Source organism: Penaeus monodon, chromosome 8 (assembly GCF_015228065.2).
Source record: "Penaeus monodon isolate SGIC_2016 chromosome 8, NSTDA_Pmon_1, whole genome shotgun sequence".
Taxonomy (NCBI): Eukaryota; Metazoa; Arthropoda; class Malacostraca; order Decapoda; family Penaeidae; genus Penaeus; species Penaeus monodon.
The window spans coordinates 51,410,554-51,428,053 of record NC_051393.1 but is presented as its reverse complement, the minus strand read 5'-3'; the positions used below and the strand labels follow the sequence as shown (position 1 = coordinate 51,428,053).

The window sequence follows — 17,500 nt, the reverse complement described above, 5'->3', positions numbered from 1 at the left end:
AAGTGTCCTTATCCTCCGAAGTTCTCCAGAATTAAAGCTGTCACTTCCTGCTCTCCAGCTTGTTCTAGTGTCCTCCGAAGTTCTCCAGAATTCCATTTTTAACCGCCTTTCCCCGCAGGTTGGCTCCAGGGCACGCTGGACGGGCGCTCGGGGCTGTTCCCGATGGAGTACGTGGTCCCCATCGGCCGCTCGGAGGCCCGGAGCGCCGCCAAGGAGAGGAGCAATCACGTAAGTCGCTCGGGGGGGGGGGGGGGGGGGGCTCGTTTGTGGGGGGTGTTTGTTGTTTTTTTTGGTGTGTGTTTGTGCGTGTTTTGAGGGTTGTGAGTGTGTTTCGGGGGGTTGTTTTCTTTGTGTGAGGTTTGTTTTTTAGGTGATGGGGATGCGGCGCGATTTCCCAATGTGTGTAATTCGTGTTGAACGCATTGCGAGTAGAACAACGAAGGGGAAGTACAGGAAAACACACGAATATGCATATTGGCATATTCGTGTGTTTTCTTGTACCTCCCCTTCGTTGTTTTACGTGCAATTTCCAGCATACATTTTCCAAGGTGCTTTTTCAAAGTAGAATTTCCAACCGACGGTTTCCGACGGACGTGCCTTTTCCGCATACCATTGCCAGCATCCCCGTAAAAAAATAAATAAATAAATAAATAAATAGACAAATAGATAGATAAAAAACAGATAAATATATATATATATATATATATATATATATAATAAAAAATAAAAATAGAATTCCCCCGTGCATCGACTTGCTGACTCCGTGTCGATCCGCAGGTGAAGGCGGAGGACGCCATCGACCCGGGGCTGATCGAGAACGAGTTGGAGGTCCGCAGCGCCGTCAGCGGGACGACCTCGACGTGGACGCAGCCGCCGCAGCACCTCAGCCACAACCACAACCACAACCACAACCACACGCTGAGCCACGACGATTCGGGCCACTCCTCTGGCGGCGAGGGCGGCGGCGGCGGCGGCGGGCGGTCGGGTAGCGGGGCGAGCGGCAGCGGCAGCCAGCCCGTGGTGCACGACGGCAAGCACTCGCTCCTGCAGTTCGCCCTCCAGCACTTCCGCCTGTCCAAGGAGCAGGGCATCGTGCAGTCCGACGGCACGCTGCAGACCGGGAACAACAAGAACAAGAAGAAGAAGACGAGCAAGGACCAGGTCGCTGAGTGGACGTGGAAGGAACAGGTGAGGGGGTTGACGAAAGGGGGAGAGAGGGAGAGGGAGAGGGAGAGAGAGAGAGAGAGAGGGAGAGGGAGAGGGAGAGGGAGGGAGAGGGAGGGAGGGAGGGGGAGAGGGAGAGGGAGGGAGAGGTAGAGGGGTAGATAGATAGATGGAGAGATTGGTAGATGGATTGGTAGATTGGTAGATAGATAGATAGGTAGGGAGGGAGGTAGATAGACAGACAGATGGATTGGTAGATAAACTGATTGATAAAACCCCTGGATAGGTAGATTGAGAGAGATATATATATATAGATAAATTCATGGATAGATAGGCTGATAGATAGATGGATAGGTAGATTGATAGATAGACAGATACACTTACAGAACGTTCCACTTCTTTTAGAATCACACAGCGTAAATGATGCAAGCAACGGACTCAAAGAAAAACAATTAATAACAGCTATCCTAGTCTTTCCTTTGGCCTCACCCTTGACCTCCTCCTTCAGGTCGAGATGGTGAAGTTCAGCCAGTCGCCCTTGACCGCGTCGCTGCTGCCCCTCGTGCCGGAGCTGGACAACCTGGCCATCGAGACCTTTGTGGCCGTGATGCGCTACATGGGAGACTACCCCATGGCCCCCCAGCAGACGGAGGTCCACTGCGTCTACACGATCCTCATGGTGAGTCTGTGGTTCCTGGTGGGTGTTTTTTTTTTTTGGGGGGTCTCTGTGTCTACACTAATCCTCATGGTGAGTCTGTAGTTCCTGGTGGGTGTGTTTTTTTTTGGGGGGGACCTCTGTGTCTACACTAATCCTCATGGTGAGTCTGTGATTCCTGGTGGGTGTGTTTTTTTGGGGGGGCCTCTGTGTCTACAATAATCCTCATGGTGAGTCTGTGGTTCCTGGTGGGTGGGTGTTTTTTTGGGGGGGACCTCTGTGTCTACACTAATCCTCATGGTGAGTCTGTGGTTCCTGGTGGGTGTGTTTTTTTTTGGGGGGACCTCTGTGTCTACACTAATCCTCATGGTGAGTTTTGTATTGTTCCTTGTATGTGGTTCCTGTTAGGTGGGTATTTTTTCACGGAGTCGACACTAACTTCATGGTGAGTATGTGGTTTCCTTTGTGTGTATATTTTCCACTGCGTATGCACTACCCTCATGGTATGTGGGTCCCGCTTGGTGTGTATAGGTGGGTCGTCCATGTAAAGGAGAAATGTATTGTGGAATTCATGTATTGTGTGTAATTAGATATGAGATAAGGATGTATTTTTTTCTAGTGTGTGTGTGTGTGTGTGTGTGTGTGTGTGTGTGTGTGTGTGTGTGTGTTTGTGTGTGTGTGTTTTGTGTATCGTATCGTATCGTATCCCTCCGTTATAACCAAGCATTCTCACCACCGTCACCAGTTACAACCAGTCACAAACCCCTATTCATTCTCTCTCCCCCCGTAACAGAACTGCCACAAGCACCACGCACTCCGGGACGAGGTCTACTGCCAGATCATGAAGCAGACCACCACCAACAAGTCCTCCATCCCGGACTCCTGCCAGCGCGGGTGGAGGCTGTTCTCCATCGTCGCCGCCTACTTCACCTGCTCCGAGAGCCTCAAACCGTACCTCTTCAAGTATTTGGAAACCGCGGCGTACGATAAGCGGAGAGCGTATCACGGTGGGTTGGCTTTGTTGGTGTTATTAGTATTATTTTTTATTTTCGTGTTTTCGTGGACTAAGTTGTAAAGAAGAAAGTGTGTATCTTTCCAAAACAAAAAAAACTAATAGTAATAATAATAATATTATTAATAATAAGAATAGTAATAATACATGAATAAATAAATTAATTAAATAAATGAAACGCTTAATAGACTTTTTAAACGATCAGAAGAAACCCCAACTCTCTCTCTCTCTCTCTCTCTCTCTCTCTCTCTCTCTCTCTCTCTCTCTCTCTCTCTCTCTCTCTCTCTCTCTCTCTCTCTCTCTCTCTCTCTCTATCTGTCTATCTGTCTATCTCTCTCTCTCCTCTCTCTCTCTCTCAGATATATATATATATTATATATATATATATATAATATATATATATATATATATATATATCTATCTATCTATCTATCTATCTATCATCATCTATCTACTATCTATCTCTCTCTCTCTCTCTCTCTCTCTCTCTCTCTCTCTCTCTCTCTCTCTCTCTCTCTCTCTCTCTCTTTCTCTCTCTCTCTCTCTCTCATATTCCCTCACTAAATATTTCCCTCTTACCCATCAGGCACATCGATGGTTTGCCTGCAAAACCTCCGCAAGACCTTCAAGTACGGAGGTCGCAAGAATGTGCCGAGCATCGAGGAAATCACCGCCATCACCGCGGGAAGGAACTCCAAGCGGCAGATCTACAGGCTTCCGGGGGGCACCGAGAGGGTCATCAACACCAAGAGCACCTCGGTTGTGCAGGTGAGGAGGAGAGAGGAGCAGGAGGAGGAGGAGGAGGGGAAGGCTAGGAGGGAGGAGAGGGGGGAATGGAGGGGATAGGAAGGGGGAGGAAAGGAGGAAGGAGGGGAAAGGAAAGGGAGGGGAAGGGAGAAGAGGTAAAGGGAGTAGGAGGGGAAAGGAGAAATAAGGAGGGGAGAAGGTTAAAGAAGAGGAAGAGAGAGAGAGGGTAAGGAAGAGGTGGAGGAGGAGAGGAAGAAGAGACAGAAGAGGAGGAGGAGGAGAAGGAGAAGGAGAAGGACAGGAGGCAGACGAGGAGGCGGCAGAGGGGGAGGAGGGGGACGAAGAGAAATAAGAGAGTAATGGCAAAGGTAAAGGAGAGAGAGCAAGGAGATGGAGGGGCAAAGGAGGCAGGGAGATAGGAACGTAAAATAAACATTGCGAGAGAAAAGTATTTTGATTGATGGCGATGAAATGGGTTGGCATATCGTCAAGGGATGGCAATTATAACAGGATGATGATTGAGGGAAATGACGAAATGTGATAATTGTTGAGATCTAAAAAAAATAATGTGAATAGTGATGAGAGTTAAAGAGAAAACCCTGTATGCTTGTAGAAAAATAGATCATAATATTTGCAGAGTTAGAGAAACGTCATATAAAGTGAATATCATTACTTTCACTTCATGCTATTATGACAGCTGACACACACACATTTTAAGATGAAAACTTGATCTACATGTCTCTTTCTCTCTCCCGAAGGACATTATCGAAGAGATGTGCAGCCTCATAGGAGTACGAAATCCCAACGAGCAGGAAGAGTACAGTTTGTACTGCATCGTCGAGGGAGACACGTTCACCATGCCGCTGGCCAGAGAAGAGTACATTCTCGACGTCACGACAGAACTCCTGAAGAACCAGCAGGTAAGTGGAGGCTGAGGGGAGTTTAGAATTTAGAGGAATTAGATTTTTTGGGGGGAAAATGATCTCTTGTTTTTTTTTTATGTGAAACTTGTTGTGTTGATGTTGAAGATTGGTAATAAATGGGATGTTTTTATTTTTTAAAATCTTTCTATCCATTTATTTTTTATGAATATATTGTGAAGCTTGATGTGATTTATAATAAATGACATTTTTTTTATCAATCTCTCCGTGTATTTAGGTTGGTGTTGGTATTAGATATTTCAGATTACAGTTAATTATTTTCGATTGGGATGAATCAGATAGAATATAAATTCGGATCTACATCATCTCGAAAACAAACCAAAATATGAATCACATATAAAAACTAGCCAACAGCCCATAATGTGGCCTTCACCTGTTAATTTTGATGTGTTAATTAGCCAAAAAAACTAGTTAATTAATGAGTTTCCTCTTCATAAGTGGCTTTTGTGACACGAGGTAACTTAATCAGCGTAAAATATTAGTGTTGACATTAAAGGTAAATGTGTTTTCTTAACTTGCCTCTATCATTATAGTGTTGATAATTGTTATATATATAATTTTAGTATATGCATCAGTCTCGAGCTTTCAGCAACCACAGATATGTATTTTACGTTCACAGTTATTAGCTTTAAAGATGAATTTCAGATAAATTCGTTTTCTTAACTTGCCTATATCGTTAAGATGCTGATAATTGTTATGCACATAATTTTAGCATACACGTCATTCTCTAACTTTCACCAACCGCAGATATGTATTTTAGGTTCACAACTATTAGCTTTTCAGAATTTCAGAATAAACGTATTTTCTTAACCTCCCCGTCTCTCTCTCTCTCTCTCTCTCGCCAGGTCTTCTACCTGATCTTCTGCCGGAGTGTGTGGTACTACCCTCTGCGCTCGGACAATGCCCTTTATTACGAGGTCGTGTTCAACCAGATTGCTCCAGATTACCTTGAGGGGCTGCTGCTCGTCACGCCCGGGGAACAGCTGCAGCAAGATGTCATTGTGAGTGCTGTTGCCTGTTGGGTGATGTGGGAGGGAGGGGGTAGGGTCGGTTGGGGTGGGTTTGGGGAGTTGGGGGTCGGTTGGGGTGGGTTTTGGGAGTTGGGGGTCGGTTGGGGTGGGTTTCGGGAGTTGGGGGTCGGTTGGGGGTGGGTTCGGAGTTGGGGGTCGGTTGGGGTGGGTTTTGGGAGTTGGGGGTCGGTTGGGGTGGGTTTCGGGAGTTGGGGTGGGTTTTGGGAGTTGGGGGTCGGTTGGGGTGGGTTTCGGGAGTTGGGGGTCGGTTGGGGTGGGTTTTGGGAGTTGGGGGTCGGTTGGGGTGGGTTTTCGGGAGTTGGGGGTCGGTTGGGGTGGGTTCGGGAGTGGGGGGTCGGTTGGGTGGGTTTCGAGTTGGGGTCGTTGGGGTTTTTGGGAGTTGGGTCGTTGGGGTGGTTTGGGATTAGGTAGGTTAGTGGTTAGTTATGGAAGTTTATGTATAGGGTAGTTCGGAGTTGGGCGTTGTACTGTATTAAGGGGTGTTTGGGAAGTTGGAGGTCGTTTCTGAATGCTATATCGTAAGATGCTGATACTTGTTTGCACATAGGTTTTAGAGTACATCGGTGTTTCATTTAACTTGGGTTTGCAGATTCGGGCGATAGTTTAGGTGGTTCACTACTATTAGTCTTTTCAGATTTCGAGATTGGATACGTTTTGTCGTAACTCCCGGATCTCTTGGGGTCTCGTCTTGTTTCGCCAGGGTCTTGGTGGTTCTGGATCTTTGGTCGGTTGTGGGTATCTGACCTTGCGCTCGGACATGGGCTGTTATACGAGTGGGGTCGGTGTGTTCACAGGATTGGCTCGTGGGTTTACCTTGAGAGGGGTCTTGGGCTCGTTGGGGAGTCCGGGGGACAGTGGTGGCAGATTCATTGTGAGTGGGTGCTGTTGGGTGTGTTGGGAGTGGAGGGGGTGGGTGGGTTCGGGTTGGGGGTGGGTTCGGGAGTTGGGGGTCGGTTGGTGGGTTTGGGGTTGGGGTGGTTGGGGGGTTCGGGTTGGGGGTGATTGGGGTGCTGTTAGGTATGGGATTGGGGGTTGGAGGTGTCCTTGGAGGTGAATGGGGTGGCATTAGGTTGCGAATGGGGGATTTTGAAGGTCGTTGGGGGTGATTTGTTATGTTAAGGCTGTCTAACTAGGCGGTAGGTAACTGATCAAGATACTGTAACTTGTGTATGTGTTATGTATGTTATTAATGTTATTATTGATATGTTATATGTAATGCCACTTTTTAAAGATTAGTTAGTCAATTAGTTAGTCCTTGCCGTGATTTTCGCCAAATCTGCAACAGAAACCCAACTTCCCCACTTCCCCCAACTTCTCCCACGCCCCTCCCCACTTCTCCCACTTCCCCCCAACTTCCCCCCCACTCCCCACTTCCCCCCCCACTTCCCCCCCCCAACTTTCCCCCCCCCCAACTTTCCCCCCCCCCTCCTAACCCCGTCTGTTGCCTTCCAGTACGACATCGCCAAAGTGGCCGCCCTCCTGCACCGCGCCGCCGACCTGGAGGACGTCCCCACGATGAAGGAGGTCAAGTACCTGCTCCCGAAGCCGGCGCTGACGGTGCGGGACGTGAAGCCCCCGCAGTGGGTCAACATGGTGCAGTCTGCGTGGCCGGAGGTGGCGCCGCTCACCAGCCTGCAGGCCAAGGCGCAGGTTCTCGGTGAGTGAGGCGTCGCGATGATGATGATGATGATGATGATGATGATGATGTTGATGTTGATGTTGATGTTGATGTTGATGATGATGATGATGATGATGATGATGATGATGATGATGATAGATGATGTTGATGATGAGGAGGAGGAGGATGATGATGTTGATGATGTTGATGATGTTGATGTTGATGTTGATGTTGATGATGTTGATGTTGAGGAGGAGGAAGATGATGATGATGATGATGATGATGTTGATGATTTTTTTTTTGCTAATGATCTGTTTTATTGTTTTTTCCCTAATGATCTGTTTTGTTGGTTGATAGTTTTTGTTAATCTCATTTATTGATTGATAGATTTTTTTTTATAGATTTGATTAGGCGTTTTTTTTCCCCGTGGGAAATAATGTAATACTGATTTATTTCGTTGAAATACCCAACCTTCTCCTTTTCATTGATACTAGAGTGAAACACCATAGCATCAACTATACATTTATATTCTTATTTGTCGATTTATTTTATTACCCTTATTTACTTTTTTTTTTTTTTTTTTTTTTTTTTTTATTTTCCACTCCCCCCCCCCCCCCCCCGAATCAACAATTAATTTCCCATCGTATTTCTCGATATCATTACTTCTATTTCCATATTTTTTAAAGCTTTTTTTCCTTCTCCCCCCCCCCAGAATCAACTATGCATTTCTCTTCGTATTTCTCGATATCATTACTTTCATTTCCATTTTTTTTTCAACCTTTTTTCCTCCCCGCCAGAAATCCTGCAATCGTGGCCGCTGTTCGGGTCGTCCTTCTTCGCCGTGAAGCGCGTGACGGAGCCCAAGGAGCGCTCCGACCACATCCTGGCCCTCAACAAGCATGGCGTCCACTTCCTCGATCTCCTCACGCATGTAGGTCTAAGGTGGGGGGGATGGGGGGAGGGGATGGGGGGGAGAGGGGGAGAGGGAGTTTTTTTTTTTTTTTGAGGAGGGGGGGGGTATAGGGTGTTTAGTCTTTCTCTTATTTTCGGTCTTTGGTTCGTTCTGTTTTTTTTTTTTATTTTTTTTTTTTTCCTTTTTTTCTCTTTTTTCTTTTCTTTTTCCTCTTCCGTTCTGTTTCCCTTTTTTCCATATTTTTCGTTATATACTCTGATTCTTTTTTTTATTTTTTTCTTTCTTTCTTTCTTTCTTGCTTCCTTCGCCATTCCCTCTTTTTTTATTATGTTTTTCTTTCAGCCTTATCTGTGACGTCTGGAGTAAAGATATCGTTTTGCCTATATTATAATTATATTACATACTGCCATTGAAAATTAAACATTAACTCCATAAAAAAGAAAATATAAACTTGGTTCTTTTCCTGGAATTGAAATTTTAATGTCCATAGAATTTCAATTTAAAGATTAACTGACAGTAAAAATTTAAATGGAAAAGCCTCCAGAGACCGAACATGGCGATATGTTTCGAACGTTCGAGCGGAAAGTTCGAGCGCACGAATAACCCGCGCCCTTCCCCTCCCGCAGGAGACCCTGATCAAGTACAGCCTGGCCGAGGTGATGAGCACGCGCAAGGTGAAGAGCGAGGACGAGCTCTACCTGGACATGAAGTGCGGCAACCTGATGCAGCAGCGAATCACGCGCATCCAGACGGAGCAGGCGCACGAGATCTCGCGCCTCATCCGCCAGTACATCACCATCGAGCAGCGGACGACCGGCCACGCGCGAGGCGACAACCCCAAGGACGTGACGCTCTCGAGATGAGTCCCGGGCGAGGACGAGGGCGAGGGCGAGGGCGAGGGCGGAGGCCGGGGGTACTCTGGCTGAGGCGCAGGGGATGTGAAGGAAGACATTTCGATGGCGGCGAGGCTCGTGGGTGGGCTAAGTACCGGAGAGACTGCTACTTATATATATATATATATATATATATATATATATATATATATATATATATATATATATATATATATATATATATATAAAGATCATATCATATATCTTAAGTGGAACGAAAATACTTCTATATAATTGCAATAATGAACCCTCAGTCTTACGCACCCATGTAGAGTCTGTCCTAAACGAGGGGAAGGACCACATGAATGCTCAAAGTACACGATTTTTTTAATGCCATGTAAGTATTGATTTTAGGCGAGTGTGGGTGCTACATTGGTGTGAGTGTTATCACATCACATGGTTGTATTCCCCTTAGTGTCTGGCCGTCCTCTGGCGGCGTTGCCCGTTACAGGGGGGGCGGGGGGGGAGTCGAGGACCTAAACTCCAGTATTTGACTTTTTTTTATCGTGGATGAGATGATGAAGATGAATATGAAGATGATGATGGTGATAAGGAAGTTTTCGTTGTTTTTTTTTATGTTGTGAATTGTGAGATAGACTTTTTTTTAAATGTGCTGACTTGACCTTCATTTGGGTTAAAAAAAAAAAGACGTTTATACGATTTTATAGGATTCTGATCACGTTTTTGTTTTTTGAGATGGTTTATATCTAGTATATGGTATATCTGTGTGAGAAGAGAAGTGGCTGAGGTGTGCATGTCATAGAGAATGATAAAAAAAAGTGTGAATAGTGTGACTCGGATAGAAAGTTAAGTACTGATGCCATATAGCCTGTATGATATAAGATTTTTTTTTCTATTCCGCATCAAAGGATTTTTTCCCCTCTCTCCTGCATTAATTTTTATACCTGTCGTGTATGTCTTTTCTAAAGAGATTTTTTTAAAGATTTTATATGGTATCTATGATGTACCATTGTAATGCTGACTTTTTTCTCCCAACCATTTTTTCTGGTTTTAGAAAAAAATAAATAAACTTTGCATATGTTTATGGAAAGTGATGACTCGTGTTTACAGATGTACGAACATTTCGCTTGACGATTTTCACAAAACGGCGAAAATGAGACAGAGAATTTGTGCAGGTTTTTGGAGAGAGAAAATGCATGTGTATATAAAATAGAATTTTGATTATTTATTTATAAGTTGATAATGTGCATGGCTAAAATTATATGCAAAAGACGATGTCCATTATACAGATCGAAAGAATGTCAAGAGAATTTTGAAGGGTTTGAAAAATGCATTTATGCAATAATTTTTTTTGTCAGAAATTTAGCAGCTGTCGTGCACTGCTCAATGATGTGATTAATGTATATGTCTTTGTTATATTGTTACAATAACTTACTAACTATACTATATTTTATTTTCATATGCTTATTCGGCACTTTGTCTGTAAAGCTTTCTTCTAACAATAAATTTGAATATTTTGATCTTTGGTATCATTATCCCGGATATAATAGGCAGTGATTTTCATCTTGCTCAATATTGCATGTGAGTGAAGGTGAGAAGACTGATTTATTCGAAAGAATGTGAGGGATTAATTTAGTCCTACCTCAGTTTCTGACGATGATTCATTTAGAAAGGTAAACGTGTGTGTGTGTTTGTGTGTGCGTGTGTGCGTATACATGCGTGCTTGCTTGTACATGTGTGTGTGTGTGTGTGTGTATATATATATATCCATATATACATATGCGAGAACAATATTCTCAATAGAAAGCATAAAAAAAACTATAATCATCGCAAAATAAACTTAAAATTTTTAATCCTCCAGCAAAAATACAATTATCATATAAAATGTTACATCAAAGAACTACAAGCGCTTTCACATACTTCAAGAATTATTACTATTTATAATTAGCCACGAGGAAAATATTTACGAAGACAAAACACGTAAAATAGGACCAAATTTATTCCATCGCGAAGACCACGAGCCTAAAGCGAAAATCAAGAAGCGGTGGAAACAAATAGAAAACAAATGAAACCACAAAACACGGAAGAGAAAAAAAAAAAAAGATAAAGACGGCGAAGTGCACAAAAACGATAATCAAATAATCCCACTACCTTGAGATAAAAGATTACTCAAAAATATATATAAAGAATCTTTAAAAAAAAAAAAAATAAAAGACAAAAAAAAAAAAAGACAAACGCTGTTGGTATATGACAAAATGAACAACGAATGAACAATGCCGATTAACAAACGAAACCAATTCAATAAATCACAGAAAGGAAAAAAAAATATTGAATAATAGACAACCCCTTTGTATAATATGGGACATAGCTATTGCAGTTACAATGGACTAGCATAATTACATCGTAATTGCTATTAGCCGGTGTTGAAAGAGCCATTACAGATAATAATGACCTGTGTTGTAGATCACAATAGAAATAACTTTCTAATAACGGTACATTTCACCGTTTTCATTAATATCTAACGGTACAGGAATTAGCGTTATAAAAAAAAGAATAATCATATATCAGAAAAAAAGGTAGGTTAAATACAGAAAGCAATGAAGCATAAACTAAATAAAATCCAAAATAAAATAACGATTCAGGCGTATATATGTTTAAACAGTATCAGTGATGACGAATTAAACAGTTTTTCATCATTAATTAATTTCTAATTGAAAAAAATGTGTGCTATTATTGTCCCCATTGTGTGTGCTGACTCATAATTTTCTTCATCATATTTTCTTTATCTTGATGAAAATTAAAAAAAAAAATCTAACAATGCAGTACATGAAAGAAATATGGATAGATTTATAGCCTGAGAAAATTGCATAAAACAGTGCATTGGTTAGGATGAAATGATCACTTTTAATGTACAGTCATACCGGGATATTGCATTCCGTATCACATTAAAGAAAGTGAAACAATTATATATAGATACCACTGTCTATCTCATGCTAATTGATCTGGACGGTTTTGTCACATGGAAGTTTCTCATACAATGTACAAAATATCCGTATTCCGCAAAATTTACAGGTAGTTTCCACATTCTGCATGATTCATCGACCAGCCAGCATAGCCTGTATGAATACTGCAGTTGTTCAAAGGTTTATTCCGTCGCGGTGCCAAAATTAACCTGCTTGATATCTTTTTTATGCATGTTTACAATTGGTGCCGCTGTTCGCATAGATGAATAGATAGATTGTTTGATAAATAGACAGATAGATCGATTAGGTACGTAGGTAGGTAGATGGATAAAGAGATTGAGAGAGTGAGAGTAAGAGAGAGAGACAGAGACAGAGACAGACAGACAGACGGACAGACAGACAGACAGACAGACAGACAGACGGACAGACGGACGGACAGACAGACAGACAGACAGACAGACAGACAGACAGACAGACAGACAGACAGACAGACAGACAGACAGACAGACAGACAGACAGACAGACAGATAAATAGATGGATAGATAGATAGATAGATAGATAGATAGATAGATAGAGAGAGAGAGAGAGAGAGAGATAAACTGATAGAGATATATAACTGCTCACAGAGATAACATCACACTGTCTCATAGTTATGTGCAACAAATGATTTTTTCCTTGTCAACTCAACCAAGTTAGTCTTGCAAGGATTGTAACAATGCGTGTGCTGATCGCCAGAGGTACTCCACACTCACACACTGACCTTGCTAAGCGATTAACTTGATTGCACTAAAGAATTCCAACACGCGATTGAAGCCACACGAAAGGGATAACAAATGCCACAGTCTCTTTTACGTGAGATGTGAGTTTCTTTTTTTTTCAATATTTCCAATGCATTTGTCGGGAGTTTTCGTGGGTGTGGAGAGCATTCTGTGAGAGACAGGAAAATGGTAGTCTTAATTTTTTAAATAAATTTCGTGACTTATACGCCTGCTATACTAAATTGCACTCTCTCCTCAGATGAGAATGTAATGCAAATAATATTAGCGTAAACAAATCATGGGATCAACCCCATAGTGGCGTGTGATATCACAATCTGTGTATTAGAAATAACTTTCTAATAACGCTACAATTAACCAGCTTCATTAATACATAACGATACAATATTTAGCTTAACCTCCCAAAATACAGTCTTAAAATTTGTGTATTAGGGTATTAAATAACATGAGATTTTGGTACACTCGCGATCTAAACGTTTTGTGACAATTTTTCTCCGTAGATTTGTGATCCGACTTAAGGCAGCGATGTTGGGTTTTTATTTATCTTGCGACTCTCTCTCTTTCTCTCTCTCTCTCTCTCTCTCTCTCTCTCTCTCTCTCTCTCTCTCTCTCTCTCTCTCTCTCTCTCTCTCCTCTCTCTCTCTCTCTCTCTCTCTCTCTCTCTCTCTCTCTCTCTCTCTCTCTCTCTCTCTCTCTCTCTCTCTCTCTCTCTCTCTCTCTCTCTCTCTCTCTCTCTCTCTCTCTCTCTCGTAAACTATTGTGCTTTGTTAATTTACACCATAAGTGAGGGTGAGATGTAAGTGGAAAAATGAGAATATTTAATAACTGTGTAAAAAATAGATTAATTCGGGGATTTTAAAACGTCAAAAATAACACTTTTTCAAGTTTTATTTTCATATTCAAGGAAAAAGAGATGAACAGACATATCATATCCTTCTGAAATAATCTATCATATACCATAAAGTAATTATATTTCGGACCAACTTCATAAAAATTGATATTCACTAAAGATGACCACAAACCTATGCTAGCGACATCACGGATTCCGAAATGGATTTTTGTAAAACAGTCGAAGGTTTGGCGATCCTGGCGGGTGAGAACGTGGGTCGAGACTATGCACACACACACACACACACGCACGCACGCATGCACGCAACACACACACACACACACACACACACACACACACACACACACACACGCACACACACACACACGCACGCGCACGCACGCACATACACACACACACACACACACACACACACACACACACACACACACACACACACACACACACACACGCACGCACGCACACACACACGCACATACACACACACACACTGTGTGTGTGTGTGTCTGCACTCATCAACAGGAAGCGACAGCATATAAATGCATCATTCCTCTACAATTCAAATACAAATGCCAAGAGAAATACTCACTACGCACTTCATACCACATGCATTGCTCTCTCTCTCTCTCTCTCTCTCTCTCTCTCTCTCTCTCTCTCTCTCTCTCTCTCTCTCTCTCTCTCTCTCAAACTAACCCTCACCATTACATCCCGCACTTAACAAAACAGAAACAAAACCAAAACAAAACAAAAAATCCCGACACAGAGAGACAAACCGCACGCATCGAGGACACAAACGAAAAAACAAACACAAAACAAAGAAAAACAAAAATAGCCATACCCTCCTAGTAAACAACGCACGTGCAGAGGGAGGAACAGAACGCGCTTCTCGGTATAAATAAACAATTGGCAACCTCCCTTGTCTTTATATAACGGGGGGGGAGGGGAGGGAAGGGGAGGGGGGGTCTTGTGCTTTGGTATAGAAAGCCAGAGTTTTATAAAGATCTTTTTTTTCATGGTTGCGGTTTTTGTGTTATTTTTAAAAATCTTGTTTAGATTTTTTTTTTATGGTTGCGTTTTTTTGTGTTATTTTTGAAAATACATAGATTTTTTTTATGGTTGCGGTTTTTGTGTTATTTTTAAAAATTTACTTCGATTTTTTTTATGGTTGCGGTTTATTGTGTTATTTTTGAAAATCTTACATAGATTTTTTTTCTTTTCATGGTTGCGGTTTTTGTGTTATTTTTGAAAATCTTATTTAATTTTTTTTTTCTTTTCATGGTTGCGGTTTTTGTGTTATTTTTAAAAATCTTATTTAGATTCTTAGATTTTTTTCTTTTTTTCTTTTTTTAGAATTGTTCAATGGGGATATTTTTTCTCTCTCTCTCCTTTATTGCGTTTCCGTGTTATTTTTTTAAATCGTATTCAGACTTTTAAAGTTTTTAATAACGTTTATATATATATATATATATATATATATATATATATATATGAATATTTAAATAAATACATATATAACTATATATATATATATATATATATATTTTTTTTTTTTTTTTTTTTTTTTTTTTGCGTTTTTGTGTTATTCTATATTTTAAAAAAATCAGATCTTTTCTTCTTTTTTATAGACTTGTTAAGTGTTTTTTTTTTTTTTTTTTTTTTTTTGAGATGCATTACAAAGGAGGAAGGAAAGGGAAACGAAGGAGAGAATGAAGGAAAACCGAGAAAGTAGAACAGATTGAAAAAGAAAAGAGAATGACGGAAGAAAAGATAAAAAAAAGAAGAGAAAAAGAAAAACGAACGACAAGACAACTAAAAAATAAATAAATGAATAAATAAACAAAAACAAAATGAACAAATACAAATACAACAGCAGCAACATAAAAAAGAGAAAAACAAACAAAAACAAAAGTAACAAAGATAACAAAAACAGAGAAAAAACATTAACAAAAACAAAAACAGAAAAAAAAACAAAAACAAAAGTAAATAAAAAAGTAACAAATACAAAAAAAACAGAAAAAACAAGCAAAAACTAAAGTAACAAATACAAAAAAATACAGAAAAACAGAATAAAAACATAAAAAGTAACAAATACAAAAACAACAAAACAAAAACATAAAAAAAAACCATAAAACAAACAAGCATAACAAAAATAAAAAGTAACAAAAAAAAAAAAAAAAAAACAGAGAAACAGCAAAAGCATAAAAAACAGAAAAAAACGAAAACAAAAGTAACAAATAAAAAAAAAAAAAAAAAAATACAGAGAAGCAGAGAAAAAACATAATAAAAAAAACAGAAAAAACAAAAGTAAAAAAAGTACAAAAAGGAACAAAAAAGCAACAACAGAAAAACAGAGAAAAAGCATAAAAAACAAAATAAAAACATAAACAAGACAAAAGTAACAGATACAAAATACAGAGAAACAGAGAAAAAACAAAAACAAAAAAAAAGCAGAAAAAAAATTAACAAATACAAAAAGAAGCAAAAAAACTGAGAAACAGAAAAAAAACAAAAACAAAAAACAAAACAAAAGTAACAAATACAAAAAAAGAAAAACAACAGAGAAACAAAAACAAAAAATTAGCAAAAACAAAATTGACAAATACAAAACCAAAAAAAAAGAAACAGAAAAAGCACAAACAAAAACAAACAAAAAAACTGAAAAAACATAGGCAAAAACAAAAGTAACAAATAAAACAAAAAACAAAACAACAGAGAAACAGAAAAAGCAAAAAAAAAAAAAAAAAAAGTAACAAATACAAAAAAAGAAAAAGAAAAAGAGAGAAACACAGAAAAAGCGTAAAGAATTAAAAAAAAAAAAAAAAATCCAGAACAGAGAAAATCCATGGCAACTCATGGCAACCCACGGCGACTCATGGCAACCCACGGCGACTCATGGCGACTCATGGCAACTCATGGCAACCCACGGCGACTCACGGCAACCAACGGCGACTCATGGCAACTCACAGCGACTCTTGGCAACTCACGGCGACTCTTGGCAACTCACAGCGACTCATGGCAACTCACGGCGACTCATGGCAATCACGGCGACTCATGGCAACTCACGGCGACTCACGGCAAGCTAGCGTGGCGTGACTGTGCCGGGGAAGGTTCATTGATCCGCAGACGCCGTGCTAACTACATCCGCCCTTCCTTCGCTCTCTCTGTATTTTGAGTCTCCTTTTCTCTCTCTCTCTCTTCGTCTTTTTTCTGTCGCATTTTTCTGCTTGTCTTTTTTTTTTCTGTCTCTGTCTGTCTGTCTGTCTGCCTATCTCTATGCCTCTCTCTCTCTCTCTCTCATTTTCTCTGTCTCCGTCTGTCTGTCTCTCTCTCTCTCATTTTCTCTGTCTCAGTCTCTCTCTCTCTCTCTCTCTCTCTCTCTGTGTCTCTCATTTTCTCTCTCTCTCTCTCTCTCTCTCTCTCTCTCTCTCCCTCCCTCCCTCCCTCCCTCCCGCCCTCTCTCTCTCTCTCTCATGACGTCTGTGTCGCTAAAAGAGTCTGTTATCGGAAACCTATTCACTTTCTACTTCTTTCACCTCTTTTATTCCTGTTCTTCGTTGGTTCTGATCATCGCAAGGTCACGGGGTCACGGAAGGCTGCAATTTCTTTCTTATTCCCATATTTACTTTGAGATTAAAGACATAAGCATGTCACGTGTGAAACAAAAGAGAAAATCGTTTTAGAAGAAAAAAAATATTGTATATATACATGGTGTGTCACTCTGTCTGTCTGTCTGTCTCTCTTTATATATATATATATATATATATATATATATATATATATATATATATATATATATATATATATATATATATATTATACATATATTTATATATATGTATATATATATAATATATATATATATACTATATATATATATATATATATTTTATATATATATATATATATATATATATATATATATATATATATGTGTGTGTGTGTGTGTGTGTGTGTGTGTGTGTGTGTGTGTGTGTG

At 40.4% G+C, this 17,500-nt stretch overlaps 1 protein-coding gene across 1 annotated transcript in view; it reads left to right on the top strand.

Annotated features, from left to right (window-relative positions):
* LOC119576424 (unconventional myosin-XV-like) overlaps positions 1–10,455 on the top strand; it is a 25,324-nt gene extending 14,869 nt beyond the window's left edge. Inside the window, 10 exon segments of the mRNA XM_037924129.1 lie at positions 119–228; positions 778–1,188; positions 1,673–1,843; positions 2,613–2,826; positions 3,418–3,599; positions 4,337–4,498; positions 5,365–5,520; positions 7,003–7,207; positions 7,966–8,099; positions 8,708–10,455. Of these exon segments, the coding sequence (XP_037780057.1) occupies positions 119–228; positions 778–1,188; positions 1,673–1,843; positions 2,613–2,826; positions 3,418–3,599; positions 4,337–4,498; positions 5,365–5,520; positions 7,003–7,207; positions 7,966–8,099; positions 8,708–8,944 (1,982 nt within the window). The 3' untranslated portion in view covers positions 8,945–10,455.
* Positions 10,456–17,500: the final 7,045 nt, after the last annotated feature.